General features: G+C 37.4%; 1 protein-coding gene across 1 annotated transcript in view; it reads left to right on the top strand.

Moving 5' to 3' along the window:
• LOC150092064 (alpha-2-macroglobulin-like protein 1) overlaps positions 1-26611 on the top strand; it is a gene marked incomplete at its 5' end in the record, with an annotated part of 43598 nt that overhangs the window by 5825 nt on the left and 11162 nt on the right. The window contains 10 exons of the mRNA XM_090415339.1: positions 2185-2424; positions 3224-3275; positions 4399-4491; positions 5466-5642; positions 14838-15076; positions 18147-18384; positions 19375-19565; positions 19710-19922; positions 21920-22038; positions 25890-25980. Coding sequence (XP_090271465.1) covers positions 2185-2424; positions 3224-3275; positions 4399-4491; positions 5466-5642; positions 14838-15076; positions 18147-18384; positions 19375-19565; positions 19710-19922; positions 21920-22038; positions 25890-25980 — 1653 coding nt within the window. The remainder of the gene's footprint in view (positions 1-2184; positions 2425-3223; positions 3276-4398; positions 4492-5465; positions 5643-14837; positions 15077-18146; positions 18385-19374; positions 19566-19709; positions 19923-21919; positions 22039-25889; positions 25981-26611) is intronic.

The following is a 26611-nucleotide window of genomic DNA, read 5'->3' as shown; positions in this document are numbered from 1 at the left end:
TTTCGAAATATTCTATTGGCTTATTAACTGATTCGCCATGTTTTGTTTCAAGGTGGCGTCTCAACTTCGACGGTTTCATAGATTCATTCGATAGCACTTCGCAACAAGGAACACACTGCAGTCGGTCTTCACCGTCTTCATTCAGAACGAAAAACCCCATTTGCAAATAGGATGGACAATATTTCCGTGATTTTTTGAGGGAAGGAACTCTATCTGCGCTATTTTCGACAACATTATATCCACTGGGATTATCGTTTGCCTTGCATTTCAACGATCCACACTTTAACCACCGATCCATAACTAAATAAGATCGTGAACAAATTGAAAATCCGAAGTTTCGTTGTGAACTCAAATATTTGACCAAAAGAAGAATATTAAACCGAGAAAAACACACTTGTATAATATTATAAAGTTATTTATAATATAAATTATAATATTATAAATCTCAAACCCAATATAATATTATAAATTGTAATTTATTGAATTGAATTGAATTTATAATAATTTATTAAATTAAATTACAAAAGGTTGGTTATTCGCCTCTGCTTTACAACAGGTTGGGAAACACTGCTCTACAGGATTCAAACCGAGATCTTTCATTTCAAGAACATCGTCGTTACTCACGGAAGCGTGAATGGCAGAAAAGAATGCATTTCTGACCACGGGGTGTCAATGAAGAAGTATTTGCATCGCAGGCATGGTGATGAAAACATATTCATTCAAAAACAGAAATAAATATTAAATATTCTATTCCGAGATAATAAGGGTTGTTTGGGATTGATACGATTTTAATGAGGCTACTGATTAATTTTAAATAAGGGATATCATGTGACATTACGCACATCGAGAATGAAAAGCATGTATATTAATTCGGGACATATTTCTCAATAAACTGACAATATTCTTACAGTCAGATATGGGGTTGTAAGACGACATACTTCTAGTAACTTGTGTTTCTGGAACACACATACACACACATACACACACACACACACGTTACAATATTGACCTCAGCTTCAGTGGCCTCGGCGAAAATTCCATAAAAACATCCAACCACAGTCTGTTGATTCAGTAAAGAGCTCACACTGTTATTTTTTATTTAATTTTATTTACAAACTAGATATGTTAACTACAGAAGAACAATTTCCTGAATCTTCACGTAATCTTCAGATTAAACTATAATCTTCTGCCAGATAAATAACTTCCTGTATAATTCTAAGCATGGTTTATCTTAGCGCTCTAACCACGTCCCATAATTTTAATGTACCTTTCATATTTCTCCAGACATCTGTTTTTAAACGTAACGTTTCGCACCATCAAATTAAATATTTTGAAATTAACCATAATTTAAATGTTTGCTATAATATAGTTTAATAGAGAGTTTTTTATTTTTTATTTTTTATTTTATTGCATTCTTGGTTTTTCACAGAAAATCATCTTTATCAGTACTTATAGCTCATTGGTTTATTTTCTAAAAGGACACTCCTACTATAAAACCATTAACTTATACTCTGTTTTTGTTAAAATTAACACATGAACGATATACGTTCACCATATATTGAAAAGGAAATCTGAAAGAAGTAATTTTTGCCATATCTTTAAAAAATTTTACCTTAAAATTTTTAAATTAAACACGAGGAGAAAATAAAGACAAATTTCTATTTTCATTTTTATTTTTTCTTTGATTTTAATTTTTAGTGTAAGCCCACCATATCACCACTATAACTATTCCCCTGTTTTTAATTTCCATATTTTTAATTTTGATTTTTTTTTATCTTTACTTTATGCCCCTTCTGAAAAAACACTCCACACATTCTTCATCTAACTGACGTGTTTATACTCCTTTTATAGTTAATTATTGTTTTACGAATTCCGTTTAAAGTTTCACTGATTTATATTTCCCAGTGTTGTTTCATGAAAAAAATCTACAAGGTAAACATGGGGATCCTCCAATGGTATGTCAAAAATTCCTTTTATCATATAATTTCTTTTCGATTTATGTTTGAAGGTATACCATTGATGTCTTCATTTAAGCCGCAATAAAAAGTCAATGGTTTTTAATATTAGGGATGCACCTTTAGAAAATCAGCAAATGTGCGATTAGTACTGATGTCTACTTAGAGGAACAGCATGAAATATTTCCGAAACATAATACCTAAATTAAACGATTTTATTTTTCCATAGATCAAGCTCTCTCTGGAACCAAGCACCAACTTCACTTTGCTTGGTGATTCCCCAACTACTAAACTTTGTGTATGCGGAGGGAAAAGTGCCACCCACAAGTTCATGGTGGAACCGAAAGTGCTCAGCAATATCAACTTCACCGTATTCGCACAGTCCATTGATGAAGAAGATGTGTGTGACAATGAAGTGATAGCCAAAGTTACAGCAAGAGATGCAGTGACCAGACAGCTGCTAGTGGAGGTATGCATTATGTCCATTTGCTTTCTCTCCTGTTAATAATAAATCTTGCAAAGGAAACAGAGAGACCAAAGTTTCTTTTTTTCGGTTTGCAGTATAGCGTTGCTTCTAAAGGATCCACAATAGTTAGAAGATAAAATAATCACCTCAGGGTCAATTAATGGTGAAAGACGATATGTTCATTCCATTCCAGGATATCTTCTTAGAATAAACATATTTATTGCCAAACATACACCGCGTTCAATGGCAGAACCAGTTTCATTGAACATAATCTACTTGAATCCATTTCTGTCATCATGCATTTTTAAATCTCATCCTCACATACAAAACGTTCAAGATTACTACCGTACATTAATTAGTGCGTAGACATCGAATACCTGGTGGATATTTTATGTTTGTTTCTTAAACAGTGATTGAATATCAAACCCTAGTGTAATACCGTTTTATCTGGAGTACAGCAAACAAATGCTTGTATTATGTACTATAGACAAAACAGTAGTAATCATATATCCTTCCTGGGCCTGACGAACAGTCGGTGACTAACCTACGAACTCTTTATCACTTTTCCAATCCTATTGAACGTTTTCTGAAAAATGTTAAATATGTATATGTGTGTGTGTGTGTGTGTGTGTGTGTGTGTGTGTGTGTGTGTGTGTGTGTGTGTGTGTGTGTGTGTCTGTGTGTGTAACTATATATGCTATATATGTATAATTATAATATTATCTGAGCACTAGAATGGACATAATAAACCACCAAGAATGAAACAAAGTAATAAAAGTTTTTTTTATTAATTTTGTTGCAGGCAGAGGGCCTTCCAGTAGAGAATGTTTACAACAATTTCTTCTGCATGAAAGGTTAGAATTCCGTATCTTTTTTCTCTCTTCTTTGTTATCATTTGTGAGATGGAAATTGCCTTTTTCTGTGTGCTGAAAATGAGCACGCACACACACACACACACACACACACACACACGCGCGCGCGCGCGCGCGCGCGCTGTTTGGAAAGAAATTAACGGACCCTCCCATGGGCCAGAGGCACGTACCATGTAACGAGTCACGTGTTTGACTCGTTACATGGTACGATGTAGAAACATTCTCGGAATGTTTCTACATCGATATACCTATCGATCGGAGTTCATGTACATCGATATACATGATACTCTATACATGTACATGATACATGATATACACGGAGTATCATGTACATCGATATACATGACACACCGATATCAGTGCAGCTGTGTCCGGGTGAAATAAATGGGGTATGAAAGAGGCGATGTCATCGAATGCCATAGTGCAGTTCTATATATTCGGCACACTGTTGATTACTTGGGCAATCCGTGGTCAACAATAAATGATAGAATACCGAGATGGGAGCCCAGAAAGTCAACTGCAAATGTTACTGCAGTAGACGATCCACCACACCGCTGCCAAAACAGGTCCTACATCATATTAAGGTGGGCACCAAGGCTCTGTGTTCTTCACGCTGCTGTGGTGTTCGTTGACTTCTTTCAAAGCAACGTGCATGGAGATATATAGACATATAATTTATATTATAAATTATTTATATACTTATATACTATATATAATTTATAATTTATATTATAAAACATATATAACTTATATTATATATATATATATATATATATATATATATATATATATATATATATATATATATATATATATATATATATATATATATATATATATATATATATATTTACGCATTTAACTGTTTTGAGAGAAATTATTATAATGATTCTGATGCGTAAATATATATATATATATATATATATTTACGCATTTAACTGTTTTGAGAGAAATTATTATAATGATTCTGATACTTTAAAGGAAAACACTTAATCTCCACCTTGAATAAAGTGCCGGGATTTGATTAGGAATTCTTGGCTCCGAATATCTGTTCAGAAATGCTGTATTATTTTGTGTAGCAGAATTTTAATTTTCCTCTTTGCAGACGTGGAAGATGGCGTGTTTACAGCTGAGCAGAATTTGCATGTTCCAGAAAATGTTGTGGAAGATTCTGCCAGAGCCTTCTTTTCAGTGTCTGGTAAGTAAATTTGAAAATTTTTCTGTAACTTCATCTTCAGCAGGCTTTGTAAGAATTCTTCGTAACAGCTTCTAATTTTTCCACTCACAATTTTTCGTAATGACGAAGAAGGGCGAGCCCTTCTCATTTTTCGATTGATTTCGGATGTTTATTCAGATGCGTCTTAAAGATGATGAATTTCTTCCCAAAGCAGAATTAGTTAATATAGTTTGTTTTTTTTTAATGGAATTATTTGGCTAGTTTCATGCAGAGTTGTTAATGCTTTCCTAACGGGATAGAAATTTCCATCTCACTGAACAGGAAGCGACTGACCATGCGAACCGCACAGTGAACAGGTAGACGAGCTGTACTGGGCTCACAGCCTGAGTTGCTTTGGCAGTTAATTCAATGTGAAACTAATTAGACAAAGAGATCAGGACGCACATTAATGCTCTAAGAAGACATATTTGTCGATTTTAAATGCAAAAGTGTTGAAACTGCTGTCGAATATAAATCGTCGAAAGGTTGTAAGGAAGGAAGGAACATTACTACTATTTCTGAATAAGTCCTTCAAGGGTAGTCAGTTCCCTCTTCAAAGAGAATGGGAAGGTCACTTCTAGTGGCTAACCTCTTCTTCGAATTCCAACACTAACCACGAAAGAAGTGAATTACACAAAGGCTTTCTTCTTTATATACAACCCCACCGTTTTTCACCCCTTTTTTTAAAAGAATCGAAAAGTCTACTTGTCAGTCCATTTCAGTCTACTATAAAGAAACGTTTCGTTTCTTTATAGTAGACCGAAAGGACGAAGCTGTTTCCGGAGTGAAACAAATTTCGAAATCGTAACAAATTTGAGTTTTCTTCGGAAAATTAGATCAAATGCAAGAGCTCGTCTTACTATTCGTTATTTCACTTTATATAGATATGCATCTTAAATGCTCGCTCTAACTGGAAGGAAACAACATCTTGATTAATGCTCGATTTTATTTTATAGGCGACTTAATGGGGCCAACTGTGCAAGGCCTTGATAAGCTGGTAAGATTGCCCACGGGGTGTGGAGAGCAAAACATGATTTTGTTCGTTCCAAACATCTTAGTCTTGGACTACCTCAAATCTACTGGACGATTGACAGATGCCATTGAATCTAAGGCCCTCGATCACCTGAAAACAGGTAAATGTTTTTCTCCATAAATATTTTTATAACAAAGCACACTTATAGTTAGCGTTTAGTGAAACATGCAGTACTTAAACTTTGCAGATTGCTATACAAAATAATAGGATTTAACCTTAGCCAATAACGAAAAGAATGGCTAATAAATCAATTTTAGAAACAAATTAATGAGAATGACACTCCTGAGTTTGAACCACCGATGGTCAGTAGACGGCACTGATAGTAGCTGTGTGCATTCAAAAATAGCGGAGACAATTAGATGTGTGTAGCGAAGTGGAATAGATTGCCAGCCCATTAGGAGTCCTTGGAGGTGTCACGTAATAATAATTACAAAAATTACTGAAACCTTCAGCCGAGTTCATGCTAGGAAATTTTCAGTAAATTTAGATAAACATAAATATTCGGAAAGTGTTTTATATTTTCCAAAACGATGTACGCATGTACGATTTTCAAGATGGTACTATGAAACCGAAGCGAGGATGTAATATTGATCTCCTTTACCGAGATAATATGAGGGGAAATAACAGACCTATTTGCTTACCTGAATATAACAAACACGTGATACCTCCAGTTAAAGACAATCTTTTGGGTAAAATAAAAGATAAAACGCATGAATAAAATGACGTGTGCAGGATTAAGATCTAAAATGCAATTATCGAAGTAGATGCCCTCTTAGAAAAATAAAGGGACTAAAATGTGTAATCATAAGTAGAGTAAGATTCTAATTTTATTCAAAGGCAGAACAATTATATCAATTTATTTAGATTTACTGAAAGTGAAGCGTATTTATTTATTTATTTATTATTATTATAAACATGTATTTATTTACTTCGACAAAAGTAAATAAATACCTGTTAATTGACACGATCAGAAAAGACGTATGCATCACTCAAATATTTATTTTCTAATTAATATTATATATATATATATATATATATATATATATATATATATATATATATATATATATATATATATATATTCAAGATACCAAATAATTTTATATAAACTTGGTTTTTAATCCTATTTCCCCGAGTGAGCAAACAGACAAGAAAGTCAAGTTTGCGCCTGCACGTAGTGCAAGTCCAAGGCAACTCGCGGTAAAAAACTTTCTACATCTATCTCTCATACTGAGATTTTATTTATAAGGTAAAAGCACCTTGTGGCAACTTGTTTAGGTAAAATTCATAATCAGCTATGCATTACTTCAACCATTTTCAGGTCTGGCTCCCACTGACGAGACCTCAATAAAGGTCGAAACCGGTATGGGTAGTGACCATTGCCTTTAATGTTTGGCATCATACAGCTCCGCAATGGGATGTTCTTTACATTAAGGGAAAAATACCAAGGAAAGTGATCAGACTTTATCCACCTTTACCACGAGCTGCCTCAACTGGCACTACCAAGAGTTGCCTTGGACTTGCAGGCAGACAAGCAGACAAGAAAGTCAGTGCACGAGAGTCAGGTTTCGAGAATCAGGTTTCAGTCAGAGTCAGTGCACGAGAGTCAGGTTTCAGTCAGAGTCAGTGCACGAGAGTCAGGTTTCGCTTTCACTACGTGCACGCGAAACCTGACTTTCTTGTCTGCTTGCTCATTTGGGAAATAGGATTAAAAACTTAGTTTATATAAAATTACTTGTATCTTGAATACATAATATACCCAAGTTAAAAAACTTTCTACATGTATATATATATATATACAAAATATATATATATATAACGAAACTGGTTTCAAAAATGTGGTTTATTATTACAATTGTACAACTTAATTGTTATCCCGCGTCAACATACTTCCCCCCCTCTATCTACACACCGTTGCATACGAATTTTCCTTTGCTGGAAGTCACCGGGTGTTATCTGCTTCAGTAGCGCTGCCGTTTTCTCTTTTACCTCATCCGCTTCAAAATCGGCTGACAACAGAGCCGGACTTGCAGGAGAAGATCGTCATATGAGATGAGACGTGGATTTTCCAGTACGATCCGGAAACTAAGAGACAATCGATGCATATGCTGATCGTTTTTTTTTTCTTATATCAATGGCGTGGTAATGGTTGAATGGGTACCAGGGGATCAGACAGTTAACCAACATTGTTAACCTTGAGGTTCTGACTAAACTGAGAGAACGAGTGAGGAAGAAGAGACCCGATCTGTGGAAGAACAACGCTTGGGTTCTTCATCAGGACAACGCTCCAGCCCACAGTGCACTATCTCTAAAGCAGTATCTGGCTGGTAAGAAGATCTCGGTGTTGGACCATCCACCTTTCTCGCCAGACTTAGTTTCATGCGACTTTTACCTTTTTCCAAAGTTGAAATCCGCATTGCAGGGTACCCATTTTCAGTCAGTGGATGAGGGAAAGAAGAAAACGGTAGCGCTACTGAAGCAGAAAACACCCGGTGATTTTCAGCATTGCTTCCGCCAAAGGAAAATTCGTATGCAACGGTGTGTAGCTAGAGGAGGGGAAGTATGTTGAAGGGGATAACAATTGAGTTGTACAGTTGTTATCCCCTTCAACTTACAACAGTAAGTTGAACTTATTGTATCTCGTGTGATAATTTTATGTGCTTTGCCATTCATATTTCAGTTATTAACGAGTTGTTTCTTTGCGGTTTCTTCTTTACTTGCTACCACTGGAGTTAACCGAACAGATCGTGATGATAATTATTATACCTTAATTTTTCTACTCTACTACTATTAGCAACAAAATATCTCTACACTTTATTCTGTCAAGTCCTATAAAATTAATCACCAGTTCTGGCTTTAATTTTAATGATTTGGGAAGTGACTCATTTCGGAGTTTGCTTATCAATAAACTTGAAATCTGTTTCAACTCTAAACCCGTTCGAATGTTTCAGAACTGCTTCGTTTCATAATAGATTTAAATTCATTTGATATTTCATTTACAGTTTTGTTGTTCAGGAAGGCCTCCGCGCACATTAACTAACCATATTTATCACTTGAGAACATAATAAGCGTTTAATTAACCTCTTTTAAATTCTCCAATATCCACAAAATCCATTGCCGCTGATCATCACTTGGATGTGCCTAATTCCTTCTTTTTCAAAAGATTTTAGGTTTATGCTCATCGTGTACTGAGATAAAAAGTTTTTCTTTGATATGCTTAACAGAATTCTTGTTCTTTATTCCTTCTTCGAAATTACAATAAAGCGCTTCATAGTACTCAGTAAACTTTGTTGGAAGTTGAGTCGGTTTATGTTTGCATGATTAGATGTAAATGTCCAGAAGTGATTCAGTTCTGACGCTCCGTGGACATACACGACATTAGCCAGTCACTTTTAGTGAATAAGTCACGATTCGGAACTAGTAAGTACTAATCGCATTTCTTAGATCCGAATCGCATTTCCCTCGGAACTAAGAAATGCGAATAGCAGTTTAACCAAACGTAGCCAAAAGGACAAAACAGCTTCAAGCTCGTTACGTGATGTAAAAGTGAATGGCACGTGTAAAGAGAAAGAAAATTTAAATTCAAATTGAATTAAGGTTTGCATATTGAATCGCAAGTGGCACATACAGAAACAAACATTTCTTTTCGTACAATGCACAGCAAGTGGACGGAAGATGTGCCGGATAAATCACAAAGAATGTCTCGTTTTCCTTGAAAAGAAAGCTTGTAAAACTGATTCATTCGAGTGAGTGCGTCTTACACGTGATTTTACATCAAAACAGCCTCCTGTATAACCTTTCGGTCTAATATGTGGGTGTTGGTCGACGTCATGTTCGGTTTGCATCGTACAATTGTATCGTTTTCAACAGCTCTCCTCTTGGCACTTTCCTGCATGTCTTTCTAATCGACGAAACTTAAATCCAGATCCTTTTTTATATTAGGGGTGGTTTCTCCAATAAGGCCTTAAAGTTGGGGAAAAGTAATCCTTCATTAGAAATATGTTCGGACAACTCTTACTTAACCTGAACAAAAATTATTACTTTCAGATTCCCCACAATAATCTTTCTTCTCGTCTTATCAAACTCACTTGCATTAATCCTTCCGCAACACTCGCTGCTAAAACTTCCTCTGCAATTCTCACACGCAGTTTTAATTTATTTCCATTTTTATTAATGGGTGCTATGAAAGCTTTAATTATCCAGAAATCGGATGATTTGCCTCAACGATCGGAATAATTCTCCTGACCTTAAAAAGACACTTTTATACATTCCTATTTCGCCAAAATGGTGAAATAAGAAGGTATAAAAGTCCCTTCTTAAGTGGCCACAAATAATAACTATAAAAGTGTCTACTTAATAACGGAAACTATCAAGAAATGCCTAAAGAAAGCAGGAAAATGATGATGATTTTAGGCATTTCTAGACAGTTTACTTATTAATTTATCATGGTTACGAATTCGTGATTCTATTCCTCTTGAAGTCCGCGCGATTAGCCGAGTGGTTTTGCGCTTCTCAACCATATGCCTGGGGAAGGAGTGTCCCAGGTTCGATTCTCGTCGGAGACCTGAGGGGCTGAAGGATCTTCCTCAGCCATAGCCAAGTCCGCGGGTCTTGGGCCTGGACAGTAGAGTTTTTCCCCCAGTTTATCCTGGGGTTTTTCATCCCACAATGCAGGCAAACCGGCCTTGAAAACTCAACACCACTGCATACATAGAATATACCGGGGCGTAGGGCTGACCGCCTTATCCTGCGAACGGATTTGGTCCAATGATTAATAAAAAATCTTTGACACCGCAAGGTAAAACAGGAGAAAAGGAAAATAAGATGAGATGAGATTCCTGTTGAATGTTTTCTTGTTCTGTTCTGTCACTACTTATTTAAATTAACATTTCAAAATAATTACGGGAAACATGCAAAATATCTTTGTTTTCAAGTTCTTCGTTTTATACCTACCGAACAACTTGTCGGTTCTCTTCTAGCGCGAATAATTTCTCGGAGAGTACCGGCTGAAATTGTCTCCACTAGATGGTGGGTGATGGACCTGATGTTTCGCTCTACGCCATCCCTGAAAGATTCGATAGGATTTAAATTAAATTCGTGGAACGTGGGGGGGGGGGGTCCACTGGATTGTCCCAAACTCAGATGAATGTTTCTCGAGCTATGCCTTGGTGGCTGTGGCCCGGTGTGGCGGCGCTGTCCTGCTGAAACAGACCATAGACTGCAGGATGCGCGAAGGACACGAAAATGTGTAGTGATCAGTCAGCACATTCTGGTAGCTCGCAGCGTTTAACGACCTCTCCAGACAACTTTTTTTTTTTATGTTCGGCCCATAAACGAGAGGTTAGCTGGTCAACCTATAGTACTTTAGTACCGTATATGGGTAGCGAGATGGGAGTAAAAGCCTGCAGATTGTATTCCTTGGGAAATACATCAGGGGGAAGATTGTTCCACAGTACAGCAGAAGCAGGGATGAAGGAGGAGGAAAAGAAACTTGTTCTGTGGGTTTCAAGGTGTACTGTGAAGTGATGTTGGGCGGCAGCTGTACGTGTTCCAATGGGTTTAGTAGAGAGTGGGGGAATTATTGATGTTGTTTCAGATGAGAATTTTCCATGAAAATATTTGTAGAATATACAAATTGCAGAGACTAATTGTCTATGTGAGAGTGGGGTGAGTGAGTCAGTAAGAGATGGGTCATTTATCAGTCTAATTGCTCTCCTCTGAATTGAGTCAAGCATTTTGAGGGAACTTTTAGGAGCCCCACTCCAAATGTGAGAGCAGTATTCGATAGCTTGGCGGATTTATGATTTATATAATGTTAACAGCGCTTTAGAGGTGACGTAGCGTCTTGAGCGAAAGAGAAAACCCAGTTTTTTAGAAGCTGAAGATGCAGTGATTGTAATGTGTTTATGCCAGGAGAAGTCTGATGTCATGGTAATTCCGAGAAGAGAGATTTCATCTAGTCTGGGAATTTGAGTGTAGTCAAAAACAATCTTGGGGAAAAATGGTTCTTTTTTTTGAGAAATAAGACAGATCTGGGTTTTACTAGCGTTGAAGTTTATGAGGTTATCTCAGCCCTATTGGAGGACGGCTTGGAGATCAGACGTAAGGGCAGTGGTGGTTCATGTTCTGTAGGTCGAAGTGAGTTGTGTAGAGTAGGGTTTGATTAAATGAGAGGGAGGAGTGTAATGTGCTGTCGTCTGCAAAACTGCGTATTGGGTTGGAGGTCAACTGAAGTAGGTCATTGATGTATAGAAGGAAGAGGGTCGGTGAGAGAACTGAACCTTGTGGGATCCCGGCATTTGTTGGATAGTAGGAGGATAGGGAGCCATCTGCCATCACAAACATAGTGTGCGTCCAGACAGGAAGTTGGCAATCCATCTGCAGAAGTCCTGAGACATTCCAAATGATGAGAGTTTGCTTAATAAGCCTTTGTGCCAGACCCTGTCAAAGGCTTTAGAGATATCAAGTGCGACTACTTGGGATTCGCCAAATTTTTCCATGCCATATGTCCAGAGATGGGTAATATATGACAGTAGGTCACTTGTTGAACGGCATCGAGGGAATCCATACTGGTGGTCGTTTAATAGCTGGGTGCATTCGAGGTAGAGTAGGAGTCTAGAGTTAATGGCAGCGATTTGTCGCCCTTTTTGGGAATAGGTTGAATATAGACCAGTTTCCAGGCTTTGGGATATATACCGGTGGAGTAGGAGAGTGTGTATAGATGGCATCGGATAGGAGTCAGTTCTTGTGCACAGACTTTCAGGACATTTGGAGGAATGCATCAGGGCCAGGTGCTTTTTTTGTATCGAATTTCGACAACAGGTTTATGATCTCTTTCTGGCAAAAGGATACAGCGGGCATTGTGTGTTGGGTAGTTGAAATGGCTGGGGGACATTTGCCATTGTCAGTTATGTGTGCGTTGGAGGCGAAGTGTGAGGCCAGGAGATTAGCTTTTTCTGTAGGTGATGTTGCAATTGAGCCATTTGGGTGTATGATAGCGGGAGGGGTAGTGTAGGGCAAAATTTGCGACCAATTTCTTTGCCGAGAGACCAAAAAGCATGGCTGCCGCTAGGAAAGGCTGCAAGCTTCCTGCTTTTTGCCAGATCAAATTTTTTGCATCTGTCTCGGGCTACAGTATAGATACTGAAGGAGGTTGGTGTTCTTAATTTGAGCCAGTTGTGGTATGCCTGATTTATCGTTTGCACAACCTTGGCACATTTTTTGGAGAACCAGGGTTTGGATAGGGGACGGCAGTTCAGAGTGATGTGGGGAATGTATGTTATTATGCCAGTGAGGATTATTTTGGTGATGTGTTTGGTGCATATGTTAGGATTGGAAGACTGCAAATCCAACCATGGGAATGAAGCATAGTAGTGTCGGAGGCTGTCCCATTTAGTACTGTTGTAATGCCAGACTACACTTGTGCAGGTGTGACTGTGTGAGCGTTGTTGCATTGGGCAGGAGATGAGCACTAAGTTGGTCAGAATTACCCAGGGGGGCTCACTACATTCACTGTATATTTGGAAGGATCGTTTGTAAGGAAGAGGTTTAGGGTATTTGGGGGAGTGATTTGGGTTATCTGGTATTCTTGTCGGCTCGTGAACAATTTGTGTAAGATCGTTGGTGATGGCAAATATTTCGGCGTCTATGCCTGCAAGATCTGTGCAACTGGAAGAGGAAAGCCAGTTGGTGTAATGAACATTAAAATCATTAGGAGGATGATTTCACTATTAGGATAGTAGGACGAGGAAATCAACTTTTGAGGAGAGGAAGTTAAAGAGCTCGGAGTGGTTGGTGGCATTGGGAGAGCGATAGAGACAGCAGATGAATTTGACTGAGTGGGGGAGAGATATTTTTATGGTTAGGTGCTCACCACCCTTGGGTCGAAAGGAATTAAATAGTGAATAGTTTGGATGGTTGAGATGGATGATGCTGTGGGAAGGTGAAATTTGTGTTTCTGTTAAGAAGAGTTGGTGGAGTTTGGTTGACTGCAGATGATAGTGAATGCTATTAAGGTTGGAGTTGAGACCACGGATGTTGGTGTAGTGAATATGCAAGGGTCTGTGAGGAACGGCTTTGACCGCTGGGGTCTTGCACGTTTCCTATGCAGTGCCTGCATAGTGGTCTCCTTGGTGGTGTCACTTGGTTTTTGCACTAGTTTGGTTTATTTGTAGTCTATGGTCGAGCTGGTGTCTCCATTCTGGCGTTTTTCTTCTAGCTCTTTTCGGAGTTGGAGTCTTTGTTCCCTTTCTTCAAAGGCTAAGTCAGGTCGAGCACGTACACGCGATTTTGGCAAGTGTCCTTTAGCTTGCTATTCATCGCCGTTATTAATTTGGAAGTGTTTGTCGGCGTATCACAGATCACTTTGACGAGACGTGGGTAGTTCGTTTCGTCCTTTTTTCTGTTTATGCGACCAAATCGATGACATTTGATGATGTTTCCGGGATCGAAGTTGCATTCGCCTACAAGTTTGCTAACTTCTTCTTTTAGAGATTTACCGTTTTCCTCTGGGAAGTTCAAAATAATGGCATCGAGTCTCCTGTATTCGGCCTCGAGCGACAAGTGTACCGTAGATGCAATTAAATGGCGGAGTTCGTTAGCAGGTACAGATGCACTTGTGATCGGCCGCTGATCGTCGAATATCTCGACCTTTATTTCCAACTTTCGGATTTTCGACGAGAAAGTATCGATCATGTTACAGAGGCGGTTGTTCGAGATCTTCGACTAGTTTGCCTTTGTTTAGCAGCTGTTTAACGGAGGGCAGGGATATCAAACTGGCTCAGTTCGATAAGTACCTTGAGTACCGAATCCTCTACTTTCGCGCAGGAAATACGTAGCCAGTTGGGCAGAAGTCCCACGATATGCCTTTTTTCCTTTCGGTAATTTCGATTTCGCAACTGCGGCATTTCGTATTGTCTTTCAGTTTGTTGGCTATCGGCTGCGCTACGCTGACGGGACTCGAAGTAAAAGTCACGATCACCACATTTACGCTTAATCGTCGATTGCAATACACTGTTGGGAAATTGCTATGGCTGCCTATTTTCTATCTGCTCTGCAAAGCTTCTTCCTCTTTCATTTCTTGTTTTCACTATTAAGTTGATATTTTTCAGTCTCTTTGCATATACTTTAATTAATTTCCTTCATTAGGAGGTAACTAATGAATTTTCGTGTTATATATATATATATATATATATATATATATATATATATATATATATATATATATATATATATATATATATATATGAGTGCTAGTGCTACGAAATCTCAGTAAAATACAAACATGCAATTCCAGGTTACCAGAGAGAGCTGACGTATCGTCACAAGGACAGTTCTTACAGCGCTTTTGGGGAGAGAGATAAAGAAGGAAGCATTTGGCTGACGGCGTTTGTGATCAAAGCTTTCTCACAGGCCAAGAGGTTCATTCCAATAGATGACACCGACCTTACTCGTTCCATTGAGTGGGTGGTAAAGCATCAGCAAGAAGATGGATGCTTCCCGGAAGTAGGAAAAGTTCTCCACAGTGGTCTAAAGGTGAGTAATGACAGGAATTAGTGTAGACGATAGTGTAGAAGTAGAACAATATTTTTTTTTACAAATTAATAATAGAAAATCATTATTTTCACCAAATAATAAACGTATATAAAGTTTGGTACTCAATTACTGAACGAAAACGACATATTTCTAGAACAACTACAAATGAATTTCCTTGTAGAATTATGTTTACGTTGTTTGTATTTCATTATAATAACTTTGGTACGCTTAAATACTAAGAAATTCCTTAGTATTTAAGCGTAATACTCAAGAAATTATGACACCGGTTCGATTTAAGATCTCATAGAGAAAAAGATCTGCGACTTCTTTTTTCAAAAGAGGTTTTCCGATTTAGTCGATTTTTAGAGTGGATATGAAGGTTATTTATTTTTCTTTGGAAATTTCTGTACTGAAGTCTTTACCTGAATCAAATTAACTGCAGAATCACTATTTGATATAATATCCTGCCAATGGATTGGAAACCTTTATTTAAATCCGTGTTAGATTCTTCTTTATACCAAACTGCTGCATGTATGCGGTTTAGCATAGAACCCGCAAGGTGCTGGATTGTGTTTACGTCTACAACATACCCGGCAGTCCTTTAACTGTCTCTGATTTGACGGAAGAGGAACTTGCTCCCCGATCCCTTTGTCTAACATCTCCTATACATTTTCCATGGAGTTCTGATCCGGGCTTTGTAGTGACCAGAGAAAATGAAGGAATTCGCTCTCATGCTCACTGATCCACAGCTGATCAAGTCTTGCGCGATGGAAAGTAGCATTGTCGTACATCTAACAACCTTTATAGCTATTGTTTCTTTATAGCTCAGAATATCGGAAACAATAGCTATAAAGTGTGACGCGAACTCTATCAACGTACACAGGCCCTACATAATCTCCGAGGTTTGGAAGCTTCACAACATAAAATTGAGGTCACAACCCGACCAATAGGAAACAACACAAACACCTCTAAAGCAGAAGCACTCACCCGACCTGACATAGCTTCCACTTTCCCAATATGTTCAGATGACGACCACGAATAGTCGAAACGGTCCACACCCCGTCAACCACCTTTCCCCTTCCCCCTCCCTATTTAAAAAAAAAAAAATTAACCCTTTCACTTTTTCCCCACCCTATATAAAAGTATATGTTTCTATATGTTACGGAAAAAAATCCGGGTTTTTCTAACTATTCTACCAAACTGCCTACCCCCCCCCCACACACACACTGCAGTTTTCGACATCGCAGACTGAAGAAAAGCCACAACACCCAGAAAAAGGTATGTGCAATTTTCTATTCCTTAGGCTACATATACGTTTTAGTACATCTACACCCATAATGCCCTAAGAATCCATGAGTAAATAGCCAATGACATTTAAATAGGGGTACTCCTAAACTGAAGCAGGCAAAATAGCTGTAATCATAATAATCGTTGAAAACTTTAACCTTTCTTCAAAAATGAGCTCCCAATGTCTACTGGCAGCTTATTCCATTCACTCACTATACGCCATGAAATGGACGTCGATATTCTGTAATTTCCGCTGTATATGCACTGTAAGATCTCCTTGCAAATGTACATCCTTCTACTAGGATGGATGCTGTTTTACATTTTAAATACTGCACTCCTTTAGATTGTTTTTTCTGTACACTTTCCCAAGCCAGATATAATTTCAGATATCTCACAGATTTCTCAACTTTTTCTTGATTTCCATGAAACCAAGCTGACCTATCTCAGCCCAATTAGTCCAAACATGGGCTTATCAATTCATTATAAAGTGGGGAATAACTATTTTACACCAAATTAAATTCACAGTTGAATTTGTCAGAAATCGGTCTTTTCCATTTTTGGATACGCTAGTTGCAAATCAATAAAACTGAGCTTCCAACTCTACAGAAAACCAACTAATATTGGACGTTTGCTACAAAGCAACTTCTCTTGACTGCCCAGCGCACATACCAAAAAGGGGCGGCATCCGTTTCTCACGCGATAGAGAAACGGCCAGAAATCCGTTTTAGAGAAATCAGAGAAAATGGCAGCGACAGAACTTTTGTCAAAAAATAAATAAATAAATTCCATTTCAACTCTAAAACAATCAGGAGCAGTGATTCTCCACATACACAATAAATCCCAACAAAAGTAGCAAGATGCCTTCGCCAACAAAACTTAAGATCGCCTTCTAACCAACGAACAAAATCTCTGAACATCTGAAACCTTCTAATACTCCACATTCGTCACTCAAAACACCCGGTGTCTACAGGATAAGTTGCGATTGTGATTTTATACTAGCAAAGTTGTCATTACAATTCTCAGCCTGCAATACCTTCAGTACAACTTGCGTACCCTTGAATTTAGCAAGATTAAACTGACGCATGTTTAACACTTTCCCATGGGAAAATACGTCTTGAATTATCCAGCAAAGATTTGGTCTCAGGAATATCTTATCTTATCGCATAATCGAAGAAAGAAAGAACAAAAGAAAAAAAATCCAATCCAAGCCACAGACTACTTTTACCGTACCTTTGAGTTTCAATTGAACTATATTTGAAAAAAAAAAGGTGACGCTAACCAATTTATAAAATTAAAAAAAAAAAGAAATCAAGAAAGATTTTCATGACTAACGAAAACTTGTAAGGATATTGGGGTATTTCAAAATTTCTTTAAAATATTTCGAAAGTTAACTAAAAGCCTCAAGAGAATACATGAGAATGTGGCCTCTGACATGGGTGTTGCTTTGGTTGGAGGTCTTTAATAGACATAGACTGTACCGAAACGCCCATTTGGTCGCCTGTTATTCGACAACCTTTTGTGATGTTGCATTCTTATGAGCTGTTACCTCAACTTCTAAAATAAATAGGTTTTAAATATTTGGCTTTGAAATAATGATTCATTCAGAATATCCCTTCATTCTATAAATTGCATTCCCAAATCGAAACCTTGCGGGCTCTCTCTCTCTCTCTCTCTCTCTCTCTTTCTCTCTCTTTCTCTCTCTCTCTCTCTCTCTCCCACAAATATTATGCCTAATGTACTTTTATTGAATCATCAAAATAATGTGAGTTATATTATTTTGCAGGGTGGAGTTCAGAACGAAAAAGACTCCAAAGCCGCACTTACTGCATACATCCTTATTGCTCTGTTAGAGTCAGGATTCGCCGATGAAAATGTCACTAATTCAGCTTTCTCATGTCTTGAAGGAGCAAAAGATACTTCTCCTTATTCACTTTCCCTCTTCGCATATGCTGCTGGTCTGGCGGGTCATCCTTCAGCAAAGACTTACTTGGACAAAATGGGGGAACTTGCCATCCAGAAAGGTGAATATTCAGTGAAAATAGAGTGAGATGCAGAGAGTAGTTACATATAAGTTTTTTATATTTCTCCCAAACAGTTTAATTCTTAAAAGAATCTGCCGTTCATTTAACTGTGAACATAACACGCGATCTTCTTGTGAGAATTAAACATCAGATATTGTAAACTACAATCAAATTCAAATGATTACTGATACATGCGACGGACCACTGATGAAAGCATTTTCCTAAAACTTCTAGAAATTACCAAGCACTCTGATTGTTTGTATGATATATACCGATGGTCTTGTAATATGAGATTTTTATACACATTCATGAGCCAAAACATTAGCACCACCTACCTAGTGCACGGTGGACCTCCTTTGGCCATGTTTCCATGGTCACCTACAATCGTCTCAGCATTGACTCTACTCGACTAAGGAAATATATCCAGAGCTGTTCTGGACTAACTAAATACGAGAGCATCTGGGCAGTCGGCGAAAGAATGAAGCACTGGGGTCGATCGACAGACGCTTTATTCCACACCGTCCTGCAAATGTTCGATCGGTTCAAAGCAGGGGAATTAAACTGCAATGGAAGCCCACGGAATTATTGGTTATGCCTTTCGAAATATGTTTGTATAATGGGTGTCATGTGACGCTAGGCCTTGTCCTGAGGTAAAGTCCTGATCCATCTGGCTTCACTCTGAGCACGTTGGGCAATACTTGGTGCGAAATAATCGCGAGGTAGCAATTAGCGGTCCATTACTGTTCAGTGAAGATGAGTCGACCCATGTCCACGAGAACAGTCCCCATATCAGGATGCATTGTCTCATGAGTGTATTTAAAGTAGCGAAATTACTTTCATGTTTCAAATATTTTTTTTGAAAATGCCTTCAATTCAGAATCCCACACTGAAGACTCTTAAAAAATTGATTCAAGTTTTAAAGATATGTGTGGCTCATTAGTTTCTGAGTTGCTTTTAAATAAAATTTCCTTTCTTATTCCTCCATTTCAGGGCCTCTCACTTATTGGAGAAACAAAGAAAGTGGAGACAAATTGTACGCTTCTACAGATGTGGAAACTGCTGCTTATATGCTGCTTGCCTTCGTGACCTTGGGGGAGTCGGAAAGAATCGGCAAGGCCTCCTCTGTTGTGAGGTGGATTGCACAGCAGAGGAATTCTAACGGAGGATTTGTGTCAACACAGGTAGGTGTCACCTTCCTATGTGAAGAGTATGATGACAGTGTCCTACAAATGCAGGAGCGTCTTGATATTTGGAGATTATTACCTCTGCGCTTTGGTTTTTTGAAAAGTTTGGTTCTTTCTATAGCGTATACCTTTTATTTGCAGGATACGGTGATAGCTTTGCAGGCTATGGCTAAGTATGCTGCTCTCATCAAGTTGGAGCCCCTGGACCTCAGTGTGCAAGTCGAGGGAGAAGATGTCACTGAGGTGTTCAAGTTGACAGAAGACAATAAGTTGGTAGTTCAAAGAATGAAGATCCCGCGACTTCCATCAGCGTTTGATGTTAAAGCCACGGGAAGTGGATGTGCTTTAATCCAGGTGAGTTCATCTTCTAATATTAACCTTAATTAAAATAGTTACAAGTTGAACTCATCGCTTAGTGTTATTCACAGAAGATCGAGCAACTCTCAAATTGCATCGCAAACCACATATTGCAACGGATATAACTTTGAAAAGTTAATTTATCCGACGCACAAGAATGATACACCACGGTTTCATGCGTGTGATGTATTATATGATATAATACTGTAATTTATGAAATATATTGACAAATGTATTCGACAGAAGTCCATGTTATTACTAAACATCTCATGCTAATAAATTAAGATTGACGAATCGAAGGTCAGTTTGCCGGTCAAGCCAGTGAAATGAAATGTGTTTTTGGAATAAAATTTTTGCTAGGCAATTCAGCCCACTGCAGAACGTTTGCTTCTTCTCCATGGTTTGCCAAACATAAGCGCAAATGAGGAACTGATTTCGAAAATTACTCCATCCACTGAGTCCTGATATTGTGCGATGAGAGTTCTTCTTGTGTTGATTTTTAATTACGTACAAATCACTGTCACACCATTTGTTTAAGAATTCTGAAGATGATATGAAGGATGTTGCATCTTGTGAATAAGAATCACTGACCAGATAACTGTCTTCGTCATATTATTTAAATCTGAAATAAACAACAAATGATAATCAGTGAATTTTTTAATCTAACGAAGAACCACTGATTTGAACCCACTTTACGCAACAGACTAAATAACTGAATTCATTTCATGAATTTCGGTCGAAACTTAATTCTATTTTTTTTTTTACAATCTCACCCCTTATTGCGTAACAGTCTCCATTTAATAAATGAAGGAAGTTTAAATTATTGTTATTATTATTGTTATTATTATTATCATTATTATTATTATTATAGAAAGATTATTTATGAAATTAAATATAAATGTTTATTTGATTCTTCTTCTTCTTCCTTTTCCCGTTTTTATCTTGCGGTGCATTGATTTATATTTTATTTCTAATTACTTATTTGTGAAAATCGTTTCTATGAGATACTTATGATTATTTATTCAGTCACTTAATATTTTATTTCGTATGGGGTTTTCCCCTTTCCTCCCTCGTCCCTTAAGAGGGGTTGGTCCTCCATACTTAATCCCTCCAAATGAGGGATTTAGTATATATTTACGACTGTAGATCCGTGTGTGTGTGTGTGTGTGTGTGTGTGTGTGTGTGTGTGTGTGTGTGTGTGTGTGTGTGTGTGTGTGTGTGTGTGTTGACGGGGTCGGTTTGCCTGTTCTGAGGGACGAAAAACCTGTGTTTCCCGATGAAAAACTCTCTACCTCCGTATGAGACCGGCTAACTTTCCTTTAGTCGAAAGAGACCATACAAAGGTTCCTCACGTCATAGACCCGAATCGAATTCAGCCCCTTTCCGAACAAAAGGCTTCGTCTGTAGCGACTGAGTTACTGAGGCTGCTCATTTAATATAATAAAGTTACGTACGAAATAAAAAAAATCAAGTGGATATTAGATCCAACATTATTTCCAAGCCGAGTGTAGAAACTATGAAAATTTCGTAAAAATAAGTTATTATTATTATTATTATTATTATTATTATTATTATTATTATTATTATTATTATTATTATAACAGTGTCTCCATGGAGTGAAAAGACTCATCGTGGGATATCCTGAATTTACCAGAGAGCTTACGGGAATACGCCCGCCGGCATTTACAACTCTGACTAACTCGACCCCCCCCCTAGAAAGCATGAACGCCAAGGCGTCCATTTGGTCTCTTTCTAATTTCGTGCCTTTTTGATAAGGTTTCACTTTTGATAAGAAAATAATGCTAAATCTAATATCCATTTGATTTTTATAATTTTTGCATCGTCGAACTGAAGACTTTTGGCTCTTTACTTGAGTAAATATTATATAATTATTGTATTTATTATTTTTTTAAATTTATATTTTCGCGTTTGCCTGAGTGCGAATGTTTCAGATATGAAGCAGATTAAAATATATTTGGATGCGTCTCTTTCAGACGGTGGTTCGGTACAATATTAAAGATCCTCGTGAGAGAGAGGACTTCGAACTGAAGGTGTCGACCAATCGCAGTGGGTCATCTCGCTGTAAGGAGGTGGAGATGGATGTCTGCGTCAGGTAAGATCAACATTGATGATATATGAGATACACTATTTAAATTGAACTCTTTGAAAACAAAAATAAAATGTTAGTCACAGTATTTAAACTATTTTTTATCTATAAACTAAGCTAGCAGAATACTTAGAATAATTCGCATAAAACGCCAAAAAAAAAAAATAAATAAATAAACAAACAAATAAAATAAATAAATAAATAAAAATAAAATAAAAAAAATATATAAAAAAACCAAAGTTAATCAATACTTATAATAATCCTTGATTATTATAAGTATTGATTACCATCTCCCTACTTGTTTTATTCTACGTGGAGCAAACTGGTGAAAGCGTTCTGGAAATAGCTGCGTTTTCCCAAGGATGATGGTACGTTGTTAATATCATCTCATCACCGAAGTAACCTTCATTAACATTCAGCAGCAAAGTGATGAACCAAACAGTTTTGAGTTCGAATCTGAACTTTTGTTTAATTTAATATTAAAGGGAATTTTGAAGGAATCAGTTATGATTAATCCACGGCAGCATTTGCTGAAAAAATGATCCTGCTTTGAAAATTACGCTGTTCCAAACTTCGTGATATCGAACCACCCTCATTCACTCCAGATGTGCATTTTGAGTCTTCTGATGTTTTTTTTCTATTTTTTAAAGTAACTTTGGACTTATTAGAAAATCACTGAACGTTTATGAATTATTTCAAAAAATGCAACTGTTTTTCATTCGAATTTTATGATTATCAATTCTTTTTTTATTTATTTATTATATATACAACTATTCGTGTGTGACAAGACTTAATCGTATTTGACTTCTAGACAGTAGTGCGTGCTAAGGCTGGTTTCTTACTAGGAACTGTGTATTGGAGATAATTATCTCTTCACTTAGCCGGTCTCATACGGAGGTAGGATTTTTTTTTTTTTTTTTTTCACTCGGAAACTCGGGGTTTTCGTTCTCCAGAACACGCAAACCGGCCTCGTGAACACACACGAATTACAGTCTTGAATACCTCCCAGTTATATGCCGGTCCGAAGCCCGGATAAAATTGGGGGAATGGGGAAAGCAACTACCCTGTAAAATTCTCACCAAAAACAGTTTGTGGACGATGTCTACAAAGTCATCTAGGCGATCGTCTAGGACCACTTTCCTTCCTTTTATGCATAGTTTCTTATGCATTTCGCATCCAACAGTGCGAACAACATTGACAACGTTTTTGTTATTCAGAAATCTTTATTCATAAGGTGTCAGACTTTTTTCCATGAGATTAGTTCCATTCCTTTACCTTAGACGCAACATGCACACTTTTCACTCCGTTCTTAGACATCGTACTAAGGCAACCAGGGACATATTCTCCGGAAGGCATTCTCTTTCTTATAATCATTCTAAGAAACGCAAGAGACACAATCTAAACCTTGTCCTGCTTGGCAGACATATTGTGTTCAACTTAGGTTTCGTTTGTCCCGTTAGTGCGTGGTCTAATAGAAAGAACATTATTTTCAATTTGTCCTCCTCTAGTTTCTCCCTCATTAAATTTATCTATCGATGATATTTATCTGACATTTCTGTCTACCCAAATTTCACACCTCTGTCTTTTTGTTGATCTTCCATGTGTTCATTGTTCTTTCACTTATTCTATATTATTGCTTCAGTTAATCTATTCTTACTTATTCTATATTACTGCTTTGTTCTTTCACTTATTCTATATTATTGTTTCAATTATTCTATATGAATAAAATGATACATATTATGAAGTTTGAATATCCCATTTTAACATGATTTTCCCCTTCAAGTTTATTATATCTGTATATCAAGTAGGCTTTTGCACTTTAATGATAATAATGATAATAAATAATCGTTGCCACTATTCATGACAGAACTCTTCCATCAACTCCAAAGTTTGTATTCACTCCAAGGTACCATCTGACTGTTGTTTTAGCAATGGCTAAAACAACAGTCAGATGCTTGCTTAAAATCTAGAAGGATGGATCTATCTCCTTAAATTTGTTTCCATGGAAACAAAGTTAAGGATTTTGAAGGCAGTTGTTTTTCTAGCAGCGACTTATGGATGTAAGACTTGGAATCTAAAGAAGTCATATGAGAGAAGGATATCTGCTTTCAAGATGGTGTTACAGAAGGCTGTTGAGGATATCATTCAAAGAAAGGTGTACACATTATTGGGTGTTAGAAAAGATCAGTAAGTCGCTGCTAGAAAAACAACTGCCTTCAAAATCCTTAACTTTGTTTCCATGGAAACAAATTTAAGGAGATAGATCCATCCTTCTAGATTTTAAGCAAGCATCTGACTGTTGTTTTAGCCATGGCTAACCTTTTCTGACGTCTTCGGAACAGCAATTCCTCATTAATAATGGATCCCAGGTACTCAAACTTGCTGGCTTCCTCAATTCTTTCTCCATTAAGGTACACTTGTTTCTCAAAGCTTCCCCTGATTGTGTTTCCTTTGAGAACCATAATCTTTTTCAAGCTAGGATTGAGTCCTCTGTTAGTACTGTTCTTGTTAACTTAATCAAGAATTTGTCCTAATTCTTTGTCAACATACCTCAAATTACTGATCAATCTACCTCCTGTCCTAATTCCTTTCTTGAGCTCATCCAATGCTTCGCGTATAATGTCCTCCACATATATACCAAACAGGTCAGGAGCAAGTGAACACCCTTGCCTTACTTCTTTTCCGCCCTGAAGCCAATCAGTCAATCTAACACCTGTTAATACTGTGGCTTCTTGCTCCTTATACAAGTTGACTGTGAACCTGATAGTGTGTTGAGGAAAACCCATTATTTTCATTACTTTCCACAGTTCAACATATTCAACATAGTCAAAAGCTTTAGAATAGTCTAAGAAACACTTTACCAGAAGGACTCTGGATTCTTTGTATTTTTCTATGATCTGTCTAAGGCAAAGGATCTGATCTCTGGTGCTCTTACGTTTCCTAAATCCTGCTTGTTCCTAGGCATCTTTGCCTCAGCTTTGGCCTCAATCCTATTTAGCCTGATCATCAATAGATATTTGCTTGCATTAGATATTAAACTAATAGTTCTATAGCTTTGTCAAGCATTCATATCTCCATTCTTATATAGTGGTATAAAACGGACTTTTTCCAGTCTCTAGGCCGCCTTGAACACTCTTATCCCTCCATCCCCTATGGCCTTAATTACCTCTGTTTGGATTCCATCTGCATGTGGTACCTTATTGCTGTCAAGCTGCTTAACTGCTCTCTCAACTTCATGCATAAGTGGTGGAGGTTCCAAATCAGAACTTTGCTGGTGAGACTGCTCTTACAAATTGCATTAATAGATTTCGCAAATATACAATGATTAGTTTTCTTAGTTTTCCTAGTTTCCGTCGAAGTTTCGATTGTGAGTTACACTCGCAATCGAGACTTCGAAGAATCCTGCTTTGTACAATTTACTTCCACCCATTCAGAGTGCATTGGAATCAAAAGCAGATTCTTGCTAGAATGGCGGCTGGAAATAGAAAGAAACTCTTTAAAACAAATTAAACCGAAATGACTGTATAACTGTGTTCTGGAAAGCGATTTTTTAACATGGCTCATTTTTCAGAAAAATGTAACACAGGGCTACATGTTTCTGATAATTGCAGATCATGGTTCACGTTGGTAGTAATCCTCCTTTTACTTGACATAATGTTGGCTCCATGAAACTGAGTGAAACGTTTACTGAAAATATCTTCGCAAGTTGCATTGTATTCTTATCTTGGTAACTTAAAAGTTAATTGCATCTCATTGAGGAGAGAATAGATTTACATCCAGTTATCGAGTTCATAAAATACTTTTGTATTTCTTTGGCAATTTTAACGTTTAATATGACGGTTATTTTATATTTATAGATATCTACCAGCTAATGAAAAGTCGAACATGGCAATAGTGGAAGTCAAGTTACTCTCTGGATTTTCACCAGTCAAAAATTCCATTGAAAAGGTAACCCACACTTTCTTGTGTGAAATATTTCCCAAATAGCACACAACTACATAATGAAAATTTTCTTACTAGCAGTATGAAGGGTAGCATACACTTCTTACGCGGAAATGAGTCACGAGAGTTTTCGTCTCTAATAATTCTGTTTGGGAGTTTTATGAATTTAACTGAATAAAGCAATGTTGTGATGACTAATTTATTTAGTAATAGTTCATCATCATCAAATTCCTGCCATGTACCCTCAAGGGGTGTACAGGATAGGATACTACTACATGAACAACTTACATCATTTACTAAGTTCCTATCTACAATTTTTCTCCAAATCAGTCTATTACCTGTCAAGACGCTAACATTATCAGATCTTATATTTCTATGTACTAAGAATTCTTTTTACCGTATTAATCCACCTATATCTTGATCTTCCCCTGGGTCGTTTTCCTGCCAACCTGGCAGAGAAGACTTGTTTTGCTAATCTTTCCTCTCCCATTCTATTTAAGTGACCATACCACCTGAGATTAGCTCTGCTAACGCATTCCTGGGTGCTGACAATGTCAAGTTCTTTCCTAATATCCTCGTTTTTAATGTGATATTGCCATTGATGCCATCTGTTCACGCCTCTAATCTTTCTCAGGAC

Source organism: Typopeltis vanoorti, unplaced genomic scaffold (assembly GCF_054136105.1).
Source record: "Typopeltis vanoorti isolate ZY-2024b unplaced genomic scaffold, IOZ_Tvanoo_1.0 HiC_scaffold_843, whole genome shotgun sequence".
NCBI classification, from domain to species: domain Eukaryota; kingdom Metazoa; phylum Arthropoda; class Arachnida; order Uropygi; family Thelyphonidae; genus Typopeltis; species Typopeltis vanoorti.
The sequence above is the reverse complement of the archived record's forward strand: the minus strand, read 5'-3'. Positions and strand labels throughout refer to the sequence as shown.